Source organism: Neofelis nebulosa, chromosome 14 (assembly GCF_028018385.1).
Source record: "Neofelis nebulosa isolate mNeoNeb1 chromosome 14, mNeoNeb1.pri, whole genome shotgun sequence".
In the NCBI taxonomy this organism is placed as follows: domain Eukaryota; kingdom Metazoa; phylum Chordata; class Mammalia; order Carnivora; family Felidae; genus Neofelis; species Neofelis nebulosa.
In genome coordinates, this window is record NC_080795.1 from 4,227,746 (window position 1) to 4,250,203 (window position 22,458).

At 38.6% G+C, this 22,458-nt stretch overlaps 1 protein-coding gene across 5 annotated transcripts in view; it reads right to left on the reverse strand.

Moving 5' to 3' along the window:
- PXDNL (peroxidasin like) overlaps window positions 1–22,458 on the reverse strand; it is a 424,019-nt gene that overhangs the window by 90,554 nt on the left and 311,007 nt on the right. For all 5 annotated transcript variants that reach the window (XM_058699364.1, XM_058699365.1, XM_058699366.1 and 2 more), the window contains exons 10-12: window positions 19,439–19,705; window positions 15,527–15,643; window positions 13,639–13,797 (exon numbers count right to left, since the gene is read on the reverse strand). In XM_058699364.1, the coding sequence (XP_058555347.1) occupies window positions 13,639–13,797; window positions 15,527–15,643; window positions 19,439–19,705 (543 nt within the window). The remainder of the gene's footprint in view (window positions 1–13,638; window positions 13,798–15,526; window positions 15,644–19,438; window positions 19,706–22,458) is intronic.

The window sequence follows — 22,458 nt, forward strand, 5'->3', positions numbered from 1 at the left end:
GCGACTCAATCTTACTTTATTTCCTCAAAAACCAAACTATTGTTTCTTACCTAATATAAAATAGATCATTGGAATAACCCTAGAACTACTAAAGAAATTGAATTCCTAACTTTTTTTTAATCCTCAGACATCAATCTTTAGGAAAGAATTAAAATCTCTTTACTAGAGAATTCTATCCAACATCCAATCTTTTCTAGAAACTAAAAGAGGAGTGTGTGTTTCCAGACTCTTTTTAGGTGGCTTACTTTAATATCAAAACTAGATGAGACAGTGTCAAAATCAAAAAAGAAAAAGAAAATCCTACAGGCCAGTACCTCTCATGAATACAGACACAAAAATCATTCATAAAGCACTGGCAAATAGAATTCATCAATATTAAAATGTTATTTCAGAAGTGCAAGACTGGTTCGGTACTTGAAAATCAATCAATGGGACCTACCACACTAACGACTAAAGAATAAATGTCCTGGTAATTTCAATCGGTGTCAAAAGCATTTCGCTATGTTTAACACTCATTTATGATTAAATAAAAACTCTCAGAAAAAAAATAATAGAAAGCCTACACAACTTGAAAATGAACACAGACAAAAACCTATAATAAACATGCTACTTAATGGTGCAGGAGTGAATGTTTCCCCTTCAGATAGGAAACAAGGTCAAGAATGTCTTCTCTCAGAACTCTGATTCCACATAGTGCTGGAAGTTACAGCCAGTGTAATATGGCAGGGAAAGGACATAGAAGACATACAGACTGGAAAAGAAGAAATAAAACTGTCTCTATTTGCCGATGATATGTGTCTACACAGAAAATTCTAAGAAATCTACAAAAATACTTCAAAGTGAGCTCAGTAAGATCGCAGGATACAAGATAAATGTAAAAAATATCAATTATGTTTACATATTCAAGCAATAAACATATAGAGACACAAAAACTTAAAAAAGAATACCTTATACAATTTTTCAAAAACGTTAAAATATTTGCATATATAACTAACAAAACATGTATAGCACTTGTATGCTGAAAACTACAAAATGTTGATGTAAGAAATCAAATGAGATGTAAATGAATGTAGAGATCTATCGTACCCATGGATTGGAAGTCTCGAGATAGTAAAGATGTTATTTCTCCACAAACTGATACTCGGTTTAACGCAGTTCCTTTCGAAATCTCACAAAGATTGTTTTTGGAGATATAGAGAAGATTATTTTAAAACGTATATGGAAATGCAAAGGAACTGAAGTAGCTAAACAATTTTGACAAAAAAGGATAACGTGAGAAGAATCAACCCACCAGATTTTAAGACTGGTTATATAGTTATGGAAATTAATACTGTGTGGTATTGATGAATATGGGCACAGACAACTGCATCAATAGAACAGAGAAAAGAACCCGATAATACAATCACACAAATATGCCCAACTGCTATTGACAAAGGTGCAAAAACAACTTAATGGAGTCCTTTTCAACAAATGGTGTTGGGCAATTAGGTACGCAAAGGCAAAAAACAAAACAAAACGAAAAAACAACCTAAGCCTGACACCTCGTACAAAAACTGACTCAAAATGGACAACACACCTAAATATAAAATGTAAAACTAGAGAGCCAAAGCATAAGAGACTGTTAAAAACTGAGAACAAACTGAGGGTTGATGGGGGGTGGGAGGGAGGGCAGGGTGGGGGATGGGTATTGAGGAGGGCACCTTTTGGGATGAGCACTGGGTGTTGCATGGAAACCAATTTGACAGTAAATTTCATATATTAAAATAAATAAATAAATAAATAAAAATAATTGATGAATCACTTGGTTCTACTCTTGAAACCAATACTACACTGTATGTTAACTAATTTGAATTTAAATAAACAAATTACAAAAAGATCTGAAAAAAAAAATAAAATAAAAAATAAAATGTAAAACTATACATATAACTTTAAAAAAACAGGAGAAAATCTTTGGAATGTAGGGCCAGGCAAAGAGTTCTTAGATCCTACATTGAAAGTATAACCCACCACGGGGCACCTGCGCAGCTCAGTCAGTTTAGCATCTGACTTCAGCTCAGGTCATTATCACAGTTTGTGAGTTTGGTCAAGCCCTGCATTGGGCTCTGTGCTGACAGCACAGAGCCTGTCTAGGATACTCTCTCTCTCTCTCTTTCTCTCTCTCTCTCTCTATGACCCTCCCCCCTCTCAAAACTAAACAACAACAAAAGAAAATATAATCCACTGAAGAAAAAATTGAGAAACTGGACTCCATCGGATTTGAAACCTTTCGTGTTGGGAAGACCATGTTGAGAGGATGAAAAGGCCAGTTTCCAACTAAGAGAAAATATTTACAAACTGCATATACGACAGAGGACCAGTGTCTTGAATATACAAAGAACCCTCAAAATCCAACACTGTAAGATGAAACAATTCAGCTAGGAAATGGGCAAAAGGTATGACATTGCACTGAAGAGAATATACGTGACAAATCAGCCTGTGAAAATATGCTCAACGTCATTAGTCACGAGGGAAATGAAATGCAGGTTAAAGCCACTATAAGGTATCACTACACACCCCTGTCAGAATGGCTAAAATGAAACATAGGGACAACACAAACCACTGACAAGGACGTGGATCACTCATACATTGCTGGTGGGGATATAAAATGGCAAAGCCACTCTGGAAAATAATTTAGGACCTTCCTTAACAATTTAAAGATGACACTACCCAGGCGCCTGGGTGGCACAGTCAGTGCCAGCATCCAGCTCTTGATTTTGGCTCAGGTCACGATCTCACGGTTCATGGGACTGAGTCCCGCATCGGGCTCTGCGCTGACAGGGTGGAGCCTGCTTGGGAGTCTCTCTCTCCCTCTCGTTGACCCTCCCTCCCTCTCTCTGTCAAAATAACAAACAAACAAACATTAAAAAATAACGAAGATGACATTACCATACAATCCAGCAAGTGCACTCTTGGGCATTCATCCCACAGAAATGAAAACTTAACTCTCACATACAAAAACCCGTATGAGAATATTTATAGTGGCTTTCCTAGTAATAATCAAACAATAAAAGCCACATGCCCTTAGGGCGCCTGGGTGGCTCGGTCAGTTGAGCGTCTGACTTCAGCTCAGGTCATGATCTCATGGCTTGTGAGTTCGAGCCCCACGTCGGGCTCTGTGCTGACAGCTCAGAGCCCGGAACCTGCTTTGGATTCTGTGTCTCCCTCTCTCTCTCTGCCCCTTCCCCACTCATGCTCTGTCTCTCTCTCTCTCTCTGTCAAAAATAAATAAACATTAAAAAAAAAATTTGTTTAAAAAAAAAAAGCCATATGCCCTTCAACGAGTGAAAGATTAAATAGACTATGGTACATTCACATCGTGGCGTACTGCTCAGCAGTAAAAAGAATAACTGATAAATGACTTGATGATCAAAAGAATAACTGATAACACACAAACTCTGGATGAATCTCCAAGTAATTATGCTGAATGAAAAACACCAGCCCCCAAAGATTACATCCTGTGTGACTCTATTTATGTGACATTCTTGAGACAACAGAACTATAGAAATAGAGAACAGATTGGTAGTTGCTAGGGTTTTAGTAGGTGGAGTCTGCAGTTTGGTAATGAGTCTGGATCTCTTTGTGTTACTTCTCACAACTAACTGTGAACCTACAATTATCTCAAAATAAAAGCTTGAACTAAAATAAGTCAACTCTGTGGACATGCAGGGGAGTAGTACGCACCAAACCCGGGTTAGTGGCAAGTAGGCTGGGGCTGAGAACAGATAGAAAAGAAGAACAAACAATCTTGCAGCCTATTTGTGATGCTTATTTCTTCATTTGAGTAGTGGGCAAAGGGGTTTTCATCCTTTCTTTCTTGGTGACTTTTTCTACGATTGGAATAAAAACACATGGTAACATCAAAAATTCATTACGAAGATAAAAAGATTCCGTTCTTGAAGTGAGAATCGTATTTTGTTATTTTCAAATCTTACGTTATATGCCAAGTTAGCACATGTATTTGGGTTTTTTAAACTACGGCTTATGGATTCCTGACAACGCATGGAGGACATCTCGTGAGCACTAGTGACTCTATGAGGCAATGACCTTCCTGACTCATCCAAGGGATCTCTAATAGCCAACACTTCACATCATGGCCTCCGTTATGTGACATCCCCTATCTCCAGCCGTGTTCACCTCCTGTCTCAACAGCTACTCGTTACCACCACTTATATGCCATCACTTATAATCTTTTGAAATATCTAATACCACACCCTACAGCAAAACCTCTTCTTCCTCCTGGTCTGTCATCCCCTCATTATGACGCCATCTAAATTGCTGGGAACCTTCCATTTCCTTCCCGTTGACAAACCCCATCCAGTGTCATTCTCTTCCCTTTCAGCCAAGACCCCAAGTTTCATCACCTCTGCCACTTTCCTTCCCAAACTCCCAACTCCTTTTACCCATTGTCCTTCTGTTCAATACACTTGCACTGTTTTCTTCGTGTCTGTCCTTCAAAATATCTGGAGTGATCATGTGTCCTGTTTTATCAGAATCAACCTGCCTTTGTCACTTCAGCGCCTATTTAACAACAACAAAAAAAACCATCTCTCAGCACACCCTTCTCCTACAAAATATTAGCATTTTCCACTTCTACAAAATATTGACATTTTCTACTCCACAAGGGCAAAAAAAGACAAGCCAGCAGGCTCTAAATTAAAAAATTTTTTTTCATATTTATTTATTTTTGAGACAGAGAAAGAGAGACAGAGTGTGAGCAGGCGAGGGGCAGAGAGACAGGGAGACACAGAATCCGAAGCGGGCTCCAGGCTCTGAGCTGATAGCACAGAGTCCGATGTGGGGCTCGAACCCACAAACCATAAGATCATGACCTGAGCCCAAGTTGGGAGCTCAGGCAACTGAGCCACCCAGGCGCCCCAGGCTATAATTTTTTTAACTTCCTACACTCCACTTTGTAGAGGTACTTCTCTATACTTCTTAACTACCCTTCTCTCCTCAACTAAACTGAAGAAATACCTCTTCTTACTGGAGTATTCGTCGGATTTTGCGAATCCCATCCCATCTTGCCACTTGAGAAACCTTGAACCATCTGTTACTCTCTTCCAACTTCCTGGCTTCTTCCTTTCAGAAAAATAGGCTCTCCCCTTATTCTCCCATATCCCTGCTGCGTCTCCACTGACACTTTTTACTGCTCTCCTTCACAAGGAAATTTCTTAGAAAAAAATAGCGTCTGTGTATCCACCTCCCCCATCCCCTTTACTCTGAAGCTTACCTCCGAGAAGGGTTTGGTTCCCTTGATTGCATGACAATTGTTGTTCTTCAGGTCCTTAAATTCAGAATCTTAAAAGAAAATCAGTCTTTACTGAAAGTAATTTTTTGTAGCTTTTGACCCACTTGGTCACTTTTTGGAGATAATTCTTAGCTGCTGGTATTCCTTTCTCCTCTGGGTTTTTGTGTCATACTGGCCATTTGTAATGGTATAATTCACAGCTTTTCTTCCTTTTGCATTATGAGGAATTCCTATCCTTGGCCTTCTCATCTTCTCACTCAACACACCCCCTTGGTTCTAAACGACTTCTTTCACAACCATAGACAACACAACTTAGCTTCATGCTCACAAAGACATCTACATTCGGTCCCAACAAGCATATTAAATGCAACTTTTTCCAAACTGTACTCATTATCTCTCCCCTTTTGCTAATTTATCTTTCCTTTTTTGCTATTGAACTAGCACTGTCTTCATATATTATAAATAATAAAAAAAAACCCACTTGTCAGTTATAGATGTGGCAAATATCTTTTGTTCCTTTTTTTTAAAGGTGAATGGAAGACAAAAATTTTAATGTGGATGACTTTATCAATCTTTTCTTATAGTGGATTTTATATTTTGCTCTAAAAGTTCTGCGGTACTACTACCATAAAAATCTTATTTTTATTCAGAAATATTATATATTTGCTTTTTAATATTAAAGTTATTTTTAAATTTGGAATTGATTATGGACTATAGAGTAAAGTGAAGATGTCAGACCATTTGCCCCTCACCCCTGCTCCTGCTCTCTCTCTCTCTCTAAAATAAAAAATAAATACATAAGGTCTGTCTTTCTGTTCCACTGATCAATTTGTCAATCCCTATACCAATAACACAATATGTTAATTACGATAGATTTATAACATCTTGGAATAATCTAATAAGATTATTCCTTGCTCTTTCATATGCAATGTTAATCAATGTTTCATCCCCCACCAGGATTTTCACTGCAATTGCACTGACCTATAAATCAACCTCGGAAGGACTAACATCTGTACAGTAGGATTTGTCCTCTTCAACTTCTTTCAACAGAACTTTTTTTCTACACGTTGTTGCACATCTTTTGTAGATTTAAGTGTTTGTTTTAAATTTCATTTTATTGTAGTAAAAACACTCAACATATGATCCACCTTCTTAATAAATTATTAGTTAGTTACTAGTCCAAGGGTATATAAAGTTTCAGTTAAGCACGATGAGTAAGCTCTAGGGAGATGCAGTCCAGTACTGTACATATAGTCAAAAATAGCATATTGTTACATTTATTTTTAACTACTTGCTACTTTCTTGCTATTTTAAGAAGTATTATTTCAGGGGCGCCTGGGTGGCTCAGTCAGTTGAGCATCTGACTTCAGCTCAGGTCACGATCTCATGGTCCATGAGCTCGAGGTCCAGATCAGGCTCTCAGTGCAGAGCTGACTTCACATCTGTCCTCTTCTCTCTCTGCCCCTCCCCTGCTCATGCTCTCTCTCTCAAAAATAAATAAAACATTTAAAAAAGAAGTATCATTTTAAAACTAAAATTAGGTATTCTGTTTATTGCTGACATGTAAAGGAAAAATATTCTTACTTGTTAAGATCAACCAATGATCTTGCTAAATTCTTAGTATTTCTGATAGTATATTTGTAATTGTTTTTCAATTATGTATGAGGAAAATCCTGTTACGTATAAATAATAAAATGTTATGCATTCTTTCTAAATCCACAACATTTGTTTCTAGTTCTTTTCTTTCTGCACAGGCTAGGACCTTCGATTACAGTGTTGAGTAAATGTAATCTCCTTTCTACTCCCAAAGGGAACAATTCTAACATTTTATCTTGAGAAACGTCATTTTCAAAAGTGTTATATACATTATACACAAAACGCTTTTTTGTAGAAAACATTTTAGTTGTTTATTTCTGTATTGCTAAGATCTTTTCTTAATAATAGGTGATAAATTATTTTATTTACATTGGTTAAAATCATAATCTGTCCTCCATTAATCTATTAATGTCATTGAATTCAGTTGGTCAATATTTTGTATACAGATTATTCTGAATTTTTTTTCTCATAATGTCTTTTATTAAAGTTGGGAAATACTACCTGTTCTATTCTTTGTAAAGAGTTGGTATAAAACCGAATTGATCTTAAAACATTTATAGAATTTGTCTGCAAAATAACTGCCAGATTTTTTTTACTCTTTTCCTACCTTTTACTTAAAAAATTAATTTGTTGACTTTCTAACTTCATCTTTTTCACCTTTCTGATCTGAAACTTACGATCGTATTTTTATTTTCTGAGACTTACCCTTGACATTTTGCCAGATATATAAGAATATTATACTACTTGAATTCTAAATAATCACTCTCCTAAGTGATATTCCATTGTTAGGTAGTATTCATTTATGTGATTGTTATTCAGTGCCACACTATAACAATTATAATTATTAATATTTGATACAGAAAATATTTTAATATTACCTTCGTGTTCGGCAGCTTCTTTGTTCGCCTTTGCATTGTTTTTTGGATGTCAGTCATTCTTTCGAGATCTTTTTTTTTTTTTTTAGCAAGTATAGCCTTTAGAAATTTCCTTAAAGTAGTATTATAGTTGCAAACATTCTCAGTTTACTGAAAATATCTTTATTGAGCCCTCATACTTGAAAGTTTGACGGTTCTACAATACCAGATTTACTGTTATTTTTCTTGAAACACTTTGAAGACTTGACTCCAACATCTTGTGGCTTCTACCACTTCATAAAACTACTCTCTGAACCTTGATGTTAGTTTAATTGATACAGGTGAGCTGCCTTTTCGCTCTAACCGGTAATCCCACCACTGGGACTACCCGTTGAGTGAGGAAACCGTATCAGCAGAGGCTACGGAATAACCAGCTGTGAGAAGAAAGAAGATTGGCTAAAAGGCCACAAGCTGGAGCTGGGTCTCCCGTACCCGGGAACTGAGTAGTAGCGGAACCTCAATATGGACTCTGAATAACATACATATAAGGGTAGAGAGCTAGCCACGCAGGGGACCCTGATAACCAGGCAAGACCTGGCGGCAACAAAATCAAAGAGGGTCACCTTGCCATCGGCTTCCATCAGTGAGCCTGTCCCTTCCTTTCCGTTCCTTCTGGGCCATCACTAGGCAAGAAGAATTGACAGATGAAGAAGAAGAAAGTGTACAAAAACAAACTAAACGTTGCCCTTTCCCACTCCCTGCTCTCAGACGGACAGCCCAACCTAGTGGAGTCACCTGCCCGGGCCTGCACGGAGAGAAGGCGAGGGAAAGAACCGTGTATACACTGTGAGATTCAAATAGTGAAAAGAAGAATTGGAGACTTTTGGTCTGGTAGGCATGAGGGTGGCAGTTCCATTGTTTCTTCAGAAATCAATAAACAGGGAGGACGAGAAACAGAAATGTATTGCTGGTTTTGTTTATAAAACTACAAGCTTCCTTTTCAGGAAAACTAGGGAAGCGCTAAAACCCACTCCACCAAAACAGCTGAAGGGAGGGCTACCCAAAGCAGAAAAGACCAAGCAAAGCTGTGTGTGGAAGAGGTCATGACACGGGTCTCAAGACGGGCCGGGCACACACACCTCCTGACTGGGAAGACATCTCCAGAACAAAATGGGTGTTATATGTACCCGGTGTCATTTTGCATAGGTCTACCCAGTTATTCCCAAATGTTTCATTGAGTCGTTACCTTTTCTTCACTCAAAGGAAACGCCATCTTTTTCACACGTGGCATTCCCACATGAACGGGAATCAACCTGTAGATTATATATTTTGGCTTAATGTACTAGCGAGGCACTGTTTTAATTTCTGTAGCTTGATTATATATTTTATAACCTAGTGTGATAAGTCCTCCTTAATTATGGTTCCTTTTCAGAGTTTTCCTGGTTATTCTTTCTTGTGTCTCTTGGCTAACTGTAATGATTTGTCTCCCTAAATCTATATTAAATGAAAGAATGACAGCAGAAATCCTTTCTTTAGTGAAAATATTTATATCATTCTTCTCTTAAGCAGGATTCTGGCTAATGAGTTCAGCAAAGCAAGAGTTGTTTGATAACAAATCCTAAGAATTCATTAAAATATATCAAAGGAAAACTATCTTGTCTATCTATGCAAAAATCTAGGGATGTAAATCTATTTTATCATGTTGGAAAAATGTCTATTCAGACCTATGTTAACTAACAGTTTTTAATGAGAATAAATGCTGAATTTTATCAAGTGTCTTTTTAGTATCTATGGAAAGAATCATGATTTTTCTTCTTGAATCCATTAATATGATAAAATGTATTAATAGCTTTCCTATTATTGCACTCTCTTGGAATTTCTGGAATAAAACCCACTTAATTATGGACCAATATGTTTTTCATGTGCTACTGGGTTATTTATGATTTCAAATTATATTTCTTTATTTACATTCCTAGATTTTTTGCATAGATACACAAGATAGTTTTCCTTTGATATATTTTAATGAATTCTTAGGATTTTATTTTCAAGCTTATGTTTGTGTTACTAAGAATATTTTTAGTGTGTTTATTAATTTCTAACTCCTAAAACCACTTAAGCAGCATTAGAATTTTTGTTATTTATACATGTGATGGTTTTCCTTGGGAAACCACATAACCACATACTCTTATTGGAGGGAACTCTTTTGCAAGTTTAATATTCAGAATAATTAACATTCTATTCAGCCATGCTGCCGAGTAACAGCTGTGTATCTGCACTGCTGTGATCCCTGCCAACATTTTTTTCTCCCCTGCTATATTCTGTTTATATTTCTCTCTCTTCCGGAATTCGTTTTCATTAATTATATGTTTCTATAAAATTACTAGTTTCATCCAGTGTTTATATATATTTGCATATACTTGAGCAAAATATTAGTGGAAAAAATAAAACTATTGCATAACTAAAGGTTAGCAGCATCTCTGGAGGGAACGCACACCACTGAGAACACAGCAAGGGGCATAAAGGATAGACATGAAAAAGGCTAGGAAAATGATGTGGCAACAAAGTTTAAAGGGATTAAAAAGAAAAAGAAAAGATCTAGAAATCAGGCAAAGAAGATCCAACAGATGAGTGCAACTCAAACACCCATTAATCTCAGGAACACTTGACACTTAAAAATTATGGAGAAGCTCCAAGAGCTTTTATTTATGTTGGTTATATGCAGCCATGTTCACCATAGTAGAAATTAAATCTGAGAACTTCAAAATTTATTTACTTATTCAAATATGGCAGAAATAAACTCATACAATAGTCAGATAAATAACACATCTTTGTGACCATTAATTAATTTTCCAAAAGTAAACACTTCCCCAAATCTCAATATTTGAAAACTGCTTTTGAGTTCAGTCTCTTGCAATTAGACATTTTAGTTGAAGTATATGAATAAAATATGACCTCACAAAGGTAAGTATTTGCAAAATGTGGGGATATTTTATTTATTTAAAAAAACTTTTTGAAGATATTTATTTATTTATTTGTTTGTTTGTTTGTTTATTTATTTATGAGAGAGAGTGAGAGAGAGAGAGAGAGAGAAAGAGAGAGAGAGAGAGAGTCTGAGCAGAGAGGGGCAGAAGTGGGCTCTTCGTTGACTGCAGAGTTGTAGAGAGCCTGACGTGGGGCTATGAGATCATGACCTGAGCTGAAGTCCAATGCTCAACCCACTGAGCCATCCAGGCACCCCAAAAATGTAGGGATATTTTAAGATATTTAACACATCATTGTGAAACATATTTGATACTATAGCAAAATTTGATAATTGACAGCTTCTTTTGCCTATTTCTTTCACCATACATCTACTAGAGGGCCAAGATTTAATAAAAGTAGTGCTTTCCTCCTGTTCTATCAGTAACATTGTTAAATAAAATTATTATCTTTTTCCCACTGCAAGTGAAGAACATACAAATTACTAGTACAGTTTGGTGCCACTGCTTTGGTTCATGCTAAGGCTCTAGCACTTTTACCCACCATTATTTTGGTACCATCAGTGCAAATGTCAACCAAGTGGAAAAGGCAAATAAGACCTTGATATTATAAGAGTTTTAACCTAAACCACAGCGCCCTGGAAGGGTCTTGGAAATTTCCTCCACTGGCAATCCACAGAACACACTTTGAGAAACACTTCAATACACACAAAACGGGGTCTACAAAATATTTTCAGGGGTAGTTATTGGGAAAAAATATTGTTAATAATTTCAGAGATAAAATGGTTCCACTTGTTATACATTTACTTGAATTCATTAATTCTTCCATTCCCATTGTCATGGATATTCAGGTCACCTAACATATCACTTGACTATAGCCATAGTTCTAATGGTTTCTTATTTTTAATGTTTCTTTACTCCAGCATTTGCCTATTCACTTTAGGCTGATTAATATTCTACATAATAGATATGGTCAACATTTGGAAAGTTCCATGGCCTATAGTCAAGATCTGATACATTCGAACTCAACCAACCATCCCAAGCATTTCCTCCCTACAGCCCTCTCCTCCACTCTATTCACATAGTGTACGTTCAACACACAGGGCTCTCTGTTCACTAAAAAACTTGCTCGTAGTGTTTCTACATCTGTGCCTGTTGCTAATGATACTTTCTTAGCTATGGATATTTGATACATTTATCAAATTCCTCCACATCGATCACCTATTAGATTAAATGGTCTATTCTAATATTAATTTCAACAGTGGTATCTTATGATATCTTACAGAGTGGAGGAAAGGAACCCTCCTTAGGGAAGGAGTGTATTTCTAAATTGAGATCTAGAAGGTCATTGAAGTGGAAGGATGTAACAATGTGGCAAAAAAAGGATGACACTAAAACCATTAACTTCAGCACGGTCGTGCTATATTTTATTAGACTACAGTGCATTGATTACATATGTCCTCCTTTTTAAAAAGATATTAATGTAAAAACCTTCTGATTCTTAAAATAGTTGAATTTGTTGAAAACCAACTCAAAAGTAGTTTTAAATATTCCACAGAGCAGCTTTTGGCATTTCCTCTTAGAAAGAACGAACCAAAGAAATGGGGTTTTCCAAGGGCATGGCAGTTCCCTTCACCTTTCAATAGCGTTTTCAAATCTTCCCATGCATTTCCATAGCTATTTGCACACCTTCCCTAGTATCTTTTTACCTCTTCATAGAACCTCAACTTCCATCAAAAAAAAAAAAAGAGGTAATAATAAGCATTTGAGAAAGGAATAAATACTAGATTGTACATAGATATTAGCTCCGTGTAATCTTATGTCTATGTTCCAGCATCATTGAACACTTCAACACTTACTAATATTTCTTTTCACATTTATATTGCTACATCCAGACAACCTTTGTCTCTAGGTTTTATATGCGTTATCTAAATATGCGTTACCTCTGAATTTAGATCCACTACATCAAAACAAATTATAGCAAATTTGTGAAGACAGGAACTTATATCTAAATGTAAACTACAGTTTAGATAATATATACACATAGTAACTGAGTTCCTTCATTTCAACATAAGCCAGTAACTAAAAAGAAATTTCCACAGTATTTAATAACAACGATTTTTCATTCTTACTTTGGACCTGTCTTTTAAAATGTAAGCCTTGACTTTTCCTTTTTTTTTTTTCTAACATGTCATTTAATGATAAATTATGGACCAATAACCCAAACTCATTCCAGAATATTACTATTTTTGATAAACCAAACTACTGTATTTCATGATGACTCTGAAAGAGAGTGTCTGCAGTATATTCTCGATAACCCTAAGAATAAAAGATACATCAATATTAAGACCACAGTTCAGCCCATTGGCTGTGAGAAATGTATATTTCTGTAAGTTAGTCTCCAAAGGTAGAGCTAAGTAACTAGCTTTGCAAAAAAATGTTATAAGAAAACACAAAATAATATTTTTGGAAGAAAACATGATATTAATACTTATCACTAATAGAAATTAAATCCTCAGGTCTTTTTTTTTTTTAACAATTGATTAGAAGAAGGTTATCAAATTTGCAATTTCTTAGATTTTTAAAAAAAATTTTTTTTAATGTTTTATTTATTTTTGAGACAGAGAGACACAGAGCATGAGCGGGAAAGGGGCAGAGAGAAGGGGAGACACAGAATCCGAAGCAGGCTCCAGGCTCTGAGCTGTCAGCACAGAGCCCAACGTGGGGCTCGAACTCATGAACTGCGAAATCATGACCTGAGCTGAAGTCGGATGCTTAACCGACTGAGCCACCCAGGCGCTCCTTTCTTAGATCTTATAAACTAAAAAATACTTAAGTAATAAGGTTCCGGAGGATGTGTGAAATCAGACACATACAGAGGCGCTCTCTTCAGGTATGTAGACCCAATCACAGCACGCATTACCTTTGGGTTTTACAGTCAGCTGGACAGACGCTTTTTTCACTCCCAATGGACTGACTGCCTGACACTCATATTGGCCTTGGTCATGATGTGCCGCGTGGTCAATTCTCAAAGTGCCAGAGGAGAGAACTGTATGTGGACCTTCCTGAGGGAGCTGCCCCCCTGCAAAGAGAGAAAGTACTTTGTACGCCATCGTTATGGCTCAGAGAGCTGACAGCTAGAACTGTGCCGGGTGCTGGGTAAAGGCTGGGATGCCTCCAGAAAGCCTCCATATCCCACTATTGGGACCACGCCCCCTACCACTGCATCCTGGAATCTGGACAGCCCCTCTTGACCAGCCCCCAAAAGGAGAAACTGATCAGCCCCGTAGGAATCCCTCCACCTTCACGTTTGCTCCTCAGTTATATTTTCCACAGTTAGGGTGCAAATTGCAAAACCAATCTTATTCCAACATTACCCTTGCTTACAGTGGCTTCCTACTCCTCTTGGAATAAAAGCTAAAATTCCTAAGAGGGCATGCGAGGTATTGCACAGGCTAATCCAAGACGCCTATTTCTTCACCGCCCGCCCCCCCCCCCACCATCCTCCCACTTTTTATTTAATGCAGTGAAAACAAGGCAAAAATTGGCTAGGAGAGGAATTGTTCTGCATTTGTTTATTTTTTAACAACAGTTTTTATTCCTAGATTCCCCCAAAATACGATTTTTCCTAAATATGATTTTCAACACATGTGTGCAATATTTAGCTTATGACAACATTATAGAATTATAACATTTAAGGTGCTGAGACAGCATCTGGAGAATGGTGGCACTTGTGACACTCGGGCTGCTAACCCTCACAGCCATACTTCAGGCCAACATTGCACTTTACCACCCCTGAGCTTAATACTGAGTTTACACTCCTCACGGCCACTAACAAGTTAATGGGTTTCCATTCTCAACTATTTCAGTGACAATCTGTATCTTATGAAGTGTTTTGCTCTACAGGGAAAAATAACAGTGAACCTTTACTATGGACACAAATGAGCCAAATACTCTTCTATATGTTTATGAGCATAAATCCATTCAAAACCATCCCCACAACCACCCTGTGCCTTCGGCAATATCTTCAATCACTCCCAGCGTATGGATGAGAGAACTCTGGGCAAAAAAAAACACAGTTCACGTATGTACCCAAGGCCGTGCAACTTGTAAAGAAAAGGAGGGAGACGTGAATCTTGGCTTTGCCCCTTCGCAGTTCACCTCCTACCCACTCTACTCTTGTAAAGATGAGGGCAAAACTTTTAGCCAAAAGCAATTCACAAATGTTGACGTGTTTAGAATTTAACCTGGTCACCTGAACTAATATGAAAGTAATTCCAAGACGGGCAAAATCTTGGAGGAGCTCTCATCTCAGAGACTGTAGGCCTTGTTGTCTAATGCCCCAGGGATCACCAGAAGCGCGGGCCCCCTCAGAGGCACCCCACACCCACCCCACACTTAAAAGACAGCAGCTCACTTTTAGCCACTTCATATGCTAGAGTTTCACTTAGGGTTGGTTACACTGCACTTAACAGTTTCATTTCATTCTCAAAGAGAATTCTGCCACTTTAAAAAATATTTAAAACCACTGAACTGTCCAATAATTTCATCTTAAAATCAAGAAACTAAGCAAACTGATGGTTGCTAGAGAGGAGGTGAGTGTGAGGAGAAAAAAACAATCAGGAAACTGAGGCCCAGAGAGGATTATCTAAGGAAAGCCACACGTTCAAATGTTGAAACTTAACACGAAAAATTATGATGACCTATTTAATCCGGAGATGTACCTATAATAATTAGTTTAAACTGTCTTTCATCCTCTCATAAAAGAAGACATTTCTTTCTTCCCACAATACTTGTGGTTATGCTAATACCTGCTTTGGTCCAGGCAATTATTGGAGGTGGGTTGCCTTCAGCCTCACAGAGAAATTCTACAGAATGTCCTTCTAGCACCATTTGATCCTTGGGAATTCTTGTGAATTGTGGAGGAGCTAAAGAGAATGAAAAAGTACATCAAAGTTAAAAACTACTCCATAAATTTTCAATGCCAAGAGGGGAAAAAAAGGAAATAGGTTTAAATATGTTGCTTGGGGCACCGGGGTGGCTCAGTATGTAAAGCTTTGGACTCTTGATTTTGGCTCAGGTCATGATCTCACGGTGGTTGTAAGATCAAGCCCCGCACAGGGTTCTGCGCCGAGCATGGGGCCTGCTTAAGATTCTCTCTCTCCCTCTCCCCCTCCCTTGCTCAGATGCACGCACGTGTGCACACACGCACAATTTCTCTCTCTCAAATAAATAAGTTGCTTAACTGGAATTTGTTTCCAGTTATTTACACAAAAGCTACTAAGAGTATGTAGGTGTTTGCGTATGTCTGTGCCTACTTGTAAAGAAACCAGAGATACACATACCTGGTTTGCGAGGCAGAAAAGTGGTAGTTAATAGGAGGGAAGTATTTCTAAATCTTATGGAATCTGCTTCACGTGTTGTTTATTAACTGTGATAGACCTATATAAAACTACGGATTGTATTTGAACCATTAACAAAATTGTTTCCTCCGAACTTTCATAAACATGATGAAATTTGAAACAAGTCATTCTGTTAATCTCAGGAAAAAAAATGCTTCCTGTAACACATGATACGATCGCTTTGAAAAAGTCACATTTAAGTCAAAGTTCCAAGATTTCCAAGTGTTCAGATCTTTTGCAGTTGAATTTGTTTAAATAGCTAATAGCTGCATGTACAGTTATAGAATCTGTTCATGACTTTCATTAATATGCAAAATAGATCTATTTGGCCACTCAAGGGCACAATGATCTCCAGTAATCCCTAAGGGAGGAGATTTTCAAACAACTTTCTGAGATGACCTGACCACTTCTCCTCGCTGTTAGATCTTTGTACTCACCCCCTCCTTGCCCTTCCTTCCCATCTGGATTTACAAGAAACATGATGAAATAAATAATGTTAGGCAAGGTATATATGTTTCAGCTTTCACGTTGTGTGTAAGTAATAAAGATTTTTAAAAGTCTTCAGTTCTAAGTAAGGCACTAGGCTGAACAATGGGAAAAGATAAATTCCAAGGTCATTCAAATTTATGAAAGCCCTCAGGAACGCTTGCAAGATGCTTGCAATAGAATCTTAGAAAAGTCAAGCTAGAAAACAGTCCACAGATCAGCAGTCTTAGGTTCCATGTCCTACAGATGAAGAAATCCAGGCTAGGGGAGGTTGAACTCAGTAACTCTCAGAGACATGATGAAAATTTAGTCCACTCAACCCCTAGCCTGATGTTCTTTTTGGAACATTACACTAACTTTTAAAATTGCTAGGGATAACTTGAAATGAACAAAAATATTTCTACATTAAAAAATCGATTTGTGACACTGTAGAAGAGCTATAAAGCAAAAGTAGGGAGGGGTTATAGCAAGTCATTTGGTCAAGGCACAAATGTTGGGAAATTTGACTTCGACTTTTTAGTAGTAACAAAACTCTAGCCAAGTCTGGGTGAAAAGCATATTTCATATGGTTTCATGGAAAATAATATTTTTAATTCCCAGAGACCACATCCTACCAGAAATTAGGAAAAACATAAATAAATGATCATTTTATGCTTGTTCCTCACATGAAAATGGCCAACTCGCTAGATCAATGAAGAAATTTTGAGATCTAATGGGGAGAAAACTCAGAAGAGCTAAACATCACAAAGGGAGGCAGTGCAGGCTGTAGTAACTGAACAAGGATATGGAGTTCACATTTCTGGGCCTTCTACGTAACTAACAATGGTGGCCAACAGTCCCAGCTCCGATGCTAAACCCCCACATGCTTAGGCAAAGCGTTCTGCCATTTTCTTAAAAGTCACCCTTCTGGTGGATTTTACAAAATCCGTGACCATGATGCCTCATACAAAAAAGCATTTTTGTTTACATTGTTGGGAACTATAGGCTTTTTCACCTAAGTGGCCCATACTGTGATTCACACCTTCCATTGAGGCTTTTTCTTTTTCATTTTATTATTTGTTCAGCCAGTCTGGGGAAGGAAATTAATCTGTGGGCCATTGTATTCTTGGCTTAGATGGACATTGAAAGAACTAAAGAAAATTGATAGAACATCTGTTAAGATGACACAAAGGGGTACATCTTAAAATATTTAGTCTGTGCACTAGGCGAATAAAAGAAGCCTCTTTTGTAAATGTATTGAATGATTAACGGACCATTTCAAGACCGATTAAAAATCTCGACACAGGGACCTACAAGTAACCCAACTACACAGTTGGGACAAAAGACAAGCAGGTGGCAATTTCAGTGCAAACTGCCTGGTAAAAAGAAATCGTTAGCGTATTGTAGTATGAGAAATGAACAGCACCATAAACGTCAGAGTTTGGTGAGACGTCAACTGATCCGGATGAAAAAACAGAAGTAGAAACTAAATGCAAGAAGCTGAGACACAAAGGACTAGAAAGGAGCCTGTCAGAGTGTAAATGCCTCATTAGGTGTTATGCTTCTAAACACCAGACATTAGATACAAAATAAGGCAAGAAAAAAACCCAAATACTATTTCTTTGCAAGCAGTTTTCAACCCGGACACATGGAAAGCCTAAACATAATGTTTGGGTCCTTTAAAAGTAATTTCCCCCAGGAGTTACCCAGGACTTCACGAAAAAATTTCATTTCTACACCTTTTTTAGAGTATAGAAAACGTTTTTCCATGGTATTAACATTTCTAGGGGGAACGCAATTCTTTCCTCAGACATACGAATGGGAACAAGAAGTTATTGATCTTTTGCTGCTTAAAGAGCTGATGGTAAGCAAAAGCAATTTGGCAAACATTTACTGAATGCCGGAAACGCAGGACGGGTGAAGTGCTGAACCTTCCAGAGGGCCACTCGCACTGCTCCCCAGCAGCCAGCATTCACCGTCCCGAAGTCGCCCGACTCCTGTTCCTAAACATGAGTTTTTGTTCCATGTTTCCCAGGGTCTGGTTTTTGGACAGATAACACCTTATGCAAGTGTGTTAAGTAAAATAACGTAACTTCTTAACTATACTGTTCGTGGCTCTAGGAAGCCCTCGAAAGGTATCACTGTCAGCGGATAAAAAGCAGTTTTGGATAGAATGGGACATCTGACATCGTTCAAATAAGCCTTCTGTTCTGTTTACTACACCTCTAAGCCCACAAGGAGTGTTGAGTGCGTATGTGAGCACACATGCACCTGTACCTACACCCGCACACACAACCAGCACAACAGAAAGGGAGGGGCAGCCCAGGTTAATCACAAAAGCATAGCACGAAAGCACAACGTTCTTTACAACAGGATTGCCTGCCCATGCATATAAACTACTTGTGGTGCTCAGAATAGTTTTATTCTTGCTTTAGCTACACAGCCCAGGCTCGTAAGAGCCGTCAGCGCATTCCCGAGCTATGCCGAGTAGACAGCTTGGTAAGCGACTATGAACATAGGGCACAGAATTTCCACTTCCATATCTAAAGCGTCTTTCCTACGTCTGTACAGTATACTGAAGCACAAATATCTTTTGACAGTTTGCTGCCAGATGAATGACTTCATCTCCTTTGTGGCTAACGGTTGATTACAGCATGGGGATAAAGACTGAAGTAAAAATAAAGGCAAGTTTTAATGTGAAGCCGATTAGTTTTGAAAAGTCTATTATGTCAAAAACGACATGGCGAATACAAAAATCTCTTCACCGATGTACGTGACATTCTTTTTTTAAGTTGAAAAATAATTTTCTGAGTGTGGCAGCATGAACATTTCAATCCCGACCTCCTGCTCCCGTACCTTGTACAATTATGTTCGCTGTGGCTTGGACAGAGCCTTGATTATTGTCGGCATGGCAGGTAAATCGACCGTGGTCCTGCAGGGTGACATTTTGCAAGTAGAGTCCTCCAGAAGTAGCCAGGTGCCTGGATCCATCCAGGGCCTCTCCGCTGCCCCTCGTCCAAGTAACATGGGGGTGTGGGTGGCCCGTGGCCATACATTCCAAAGTTGTGCTCGTGCCAACGAAAACCTCTGTGTCCTGGGGCTGGATTATAAAACTAGGCTTGGCTAAAGCAAAGAGGAAAACAAAACAAAATACAGCCAGTAGCAGTTAAGGGTTATTTATTCTACACTGTGGTTTTTACGTGTTTGTCATTTTCAAAATGACTCTATACTAAAATATTATATACATACATATTCTCAAGTAATTAAAACTAAAATATCTGGATCTTTTTTTGAGAGAGAGAGAGAGAGAGAAAGCACTCGTGTGTGTGCACGCATTCCAGTGGGGGAGGGGCAGAGGGAGACGTTGCGAGGGAATCCCAAGCAAGCTCCACGCTCATCACGGACCTGGAGATCATGACTTGAGCTGAAATCGAGAGCTGAAACCAACTGAGCCACCCAGGTGCCCCTAAAATGTCTAGATCTGAAATCCGGATTTGATATAAACATGTAATTTTTTTTTAAAGACCGCTTCCCTGTACGCCAGGATATATCATAGACACTGCTGGGGCACACCTATTTTTTATTTCAGGGCTAACTGCTCAAATGTTCCATTGAAAAATATCCCCTTTTGAGACTCTCTTGCAGTTAAGGGTATCCGTGTGACACTCTTCTGCCAGCACGGTGTAGACACATGTCACTGGACGAGTTTCCTTCCCAGATAAAAGAGTGGTTTAGTCAGTCATTGCTCCTTCTGTTTGCTGCCTGGCATTTGGTCATGAGTTTTGGGTTACAGGAGCCAACTTCGTACCAACAGGTGACAATTATGAGGGGAGAAAAAGGTCTATGTGCAAAGGACTAAAGAATAGAAAGATCTCATTGGAGCACTGGGCTAATGTGGCAGCTCGGTCCAGACTCCCACACTGCTTGTGGCACCTGAATAAACCACACACACACACACACACACACACACACACACACACACTGTGTGTGTTCAAGTCATGTCTCATCAAATTTTCTGACACTTTCAGCCAAACATAATACGATGGTAAGTATTCTTGTAAATACAAAACTTAGACTTCCATATAGGGTGTTCCACTCATCGATTCTTAAGAGCGTCATCTTTTCTAGAAATCTGAAGCAGAAATTAAAGACTTAGTAGGGTGTTAAAAATGCCTAATTATCGGGTCTAATTTGGGGGGGCTCCTTAATTTCTGAGATAAATATACCATGAAGAACAGAGATAAATGCGTTTAATCTAATTCAACAATCAAGATTTAATTTTCACACTATTGCATGCCTTAAGATGGATAAAATGTTCTAGATGTTGAAAAGATGCACAAGACATACTCCCGTCCTTGTAAGCTTATGCTTCAGCTACGAGAACAGAAAACAAGCCACATAGTCTGAAGAACTACAACATACCTTGAAAATCATTATATTGCACTAAGATGTAAAGGGCTGTAGAAAAATGGAAAGAGGTATTATAACAATTGAGATACAAAAGGTTTTTGGAGCAAATCAATGGCAGTGAAAACGAAAAGGAAGATAATCCGATACATCGTGGAACCAAATTTCTAGAGACTTGATCAAGAAAAGATAGCAGTGGAGGCTGAATCTGAAGTTTTAGGAGGATGTTAATAACATCAACGGTGATGGCAAACGTGAGATGAAGTGCAGGCGAAAGTGTTTGAGCGACGTAAAAAATTTACATGCGAAGATGAGCACAAAGGCGGTGGTGACTGAGATCAATCCAAATCTCAGGAAAGATACCAGCAATAGAATCTGTGAAATGGACAGAAATTACTCAAGTCTGATGTTTGGGAATTGCTTCAAAAGTCAAGGAGGGTTCGACAGAAGAGGAAGAAATGTGGTTAGGGCAGGCCAACTGGAGGAAGGGTGGGTGTTGGAGGGTGTGGGGAACAACACGGTCAAGGCAGGCTGAAGTCTTTAAGAAGGAGAGGACCTTAGAAAAGGATCAGGAGAAAGCAGTGCCCAGAAGTCAAAGTAGGAATACTCCCGTGCACAGAGTCAGGTTTGACCTAGAGGCCAAAGTGGATGATGCTTTGCAAAGAGCTAGTGGGTGTGCTGATGAGAAAATACCGAAGAACTCCGTAGGGAATTCCCGAATCCAGCCAATCTCTGACTCAAATGCCTCAATTCTGCTGGAGTAACTCTTAGTTCGGTGGCGTTTTCTCTACTCCCTCTGTCACTGCCCCATCCAACGTCACTGCTCTCCTGTGCATCATCGCCACAGCCTGCCCGCCCCTCACCTTACTCTGTCCTCCTGCTTGTTCTCCGAACTGCAGCCTGGGCGACCATTTTAAAAGAGCAATCTAATTTTGGTCACACTTTGAGTACAGTAATGAACGATTCAGCTCTGCCTTACAGCCCCCCAAATCTCAAGGAATCCCCAACTCTGCATCTGTACCCTCGAGGCATCCAGTCTTGAATGTGCCCTGCTCTGTCTACCTTTACTGCCCCTTCTACTACGATGAGGTTTCAGTCCTCTTTATCTGGCTGTTTCCTACTTCTTGCCTTCGGCTTCTAGGTCACAGGTCCTGGGAAATCCTTTCTTGAACGAACACAGATCTCCAAGTCGGCTCCAAGGGCTCTTCCTCTGACAGGGCTGTGCGGCGGCCCGCTCTAGAGGGCCGGTTATCAAATTTGGGGAATCTTTCAAGCTGCTTGTGAAGCACAGCCATTGTTAAAAAATCCAGGGACCTAAAATTACAACTAAATAAACCTCCTGAACGTCAAAGATCAATTCTGACGTTTACCACTTCTCATTGTTTCACATTTTGCTATTATCTGGAGTTTTGAGATGGTCTACGTCTGCGTCTGCAGGGTAGAAATGCTATGCTACCAGTAGCATTTCT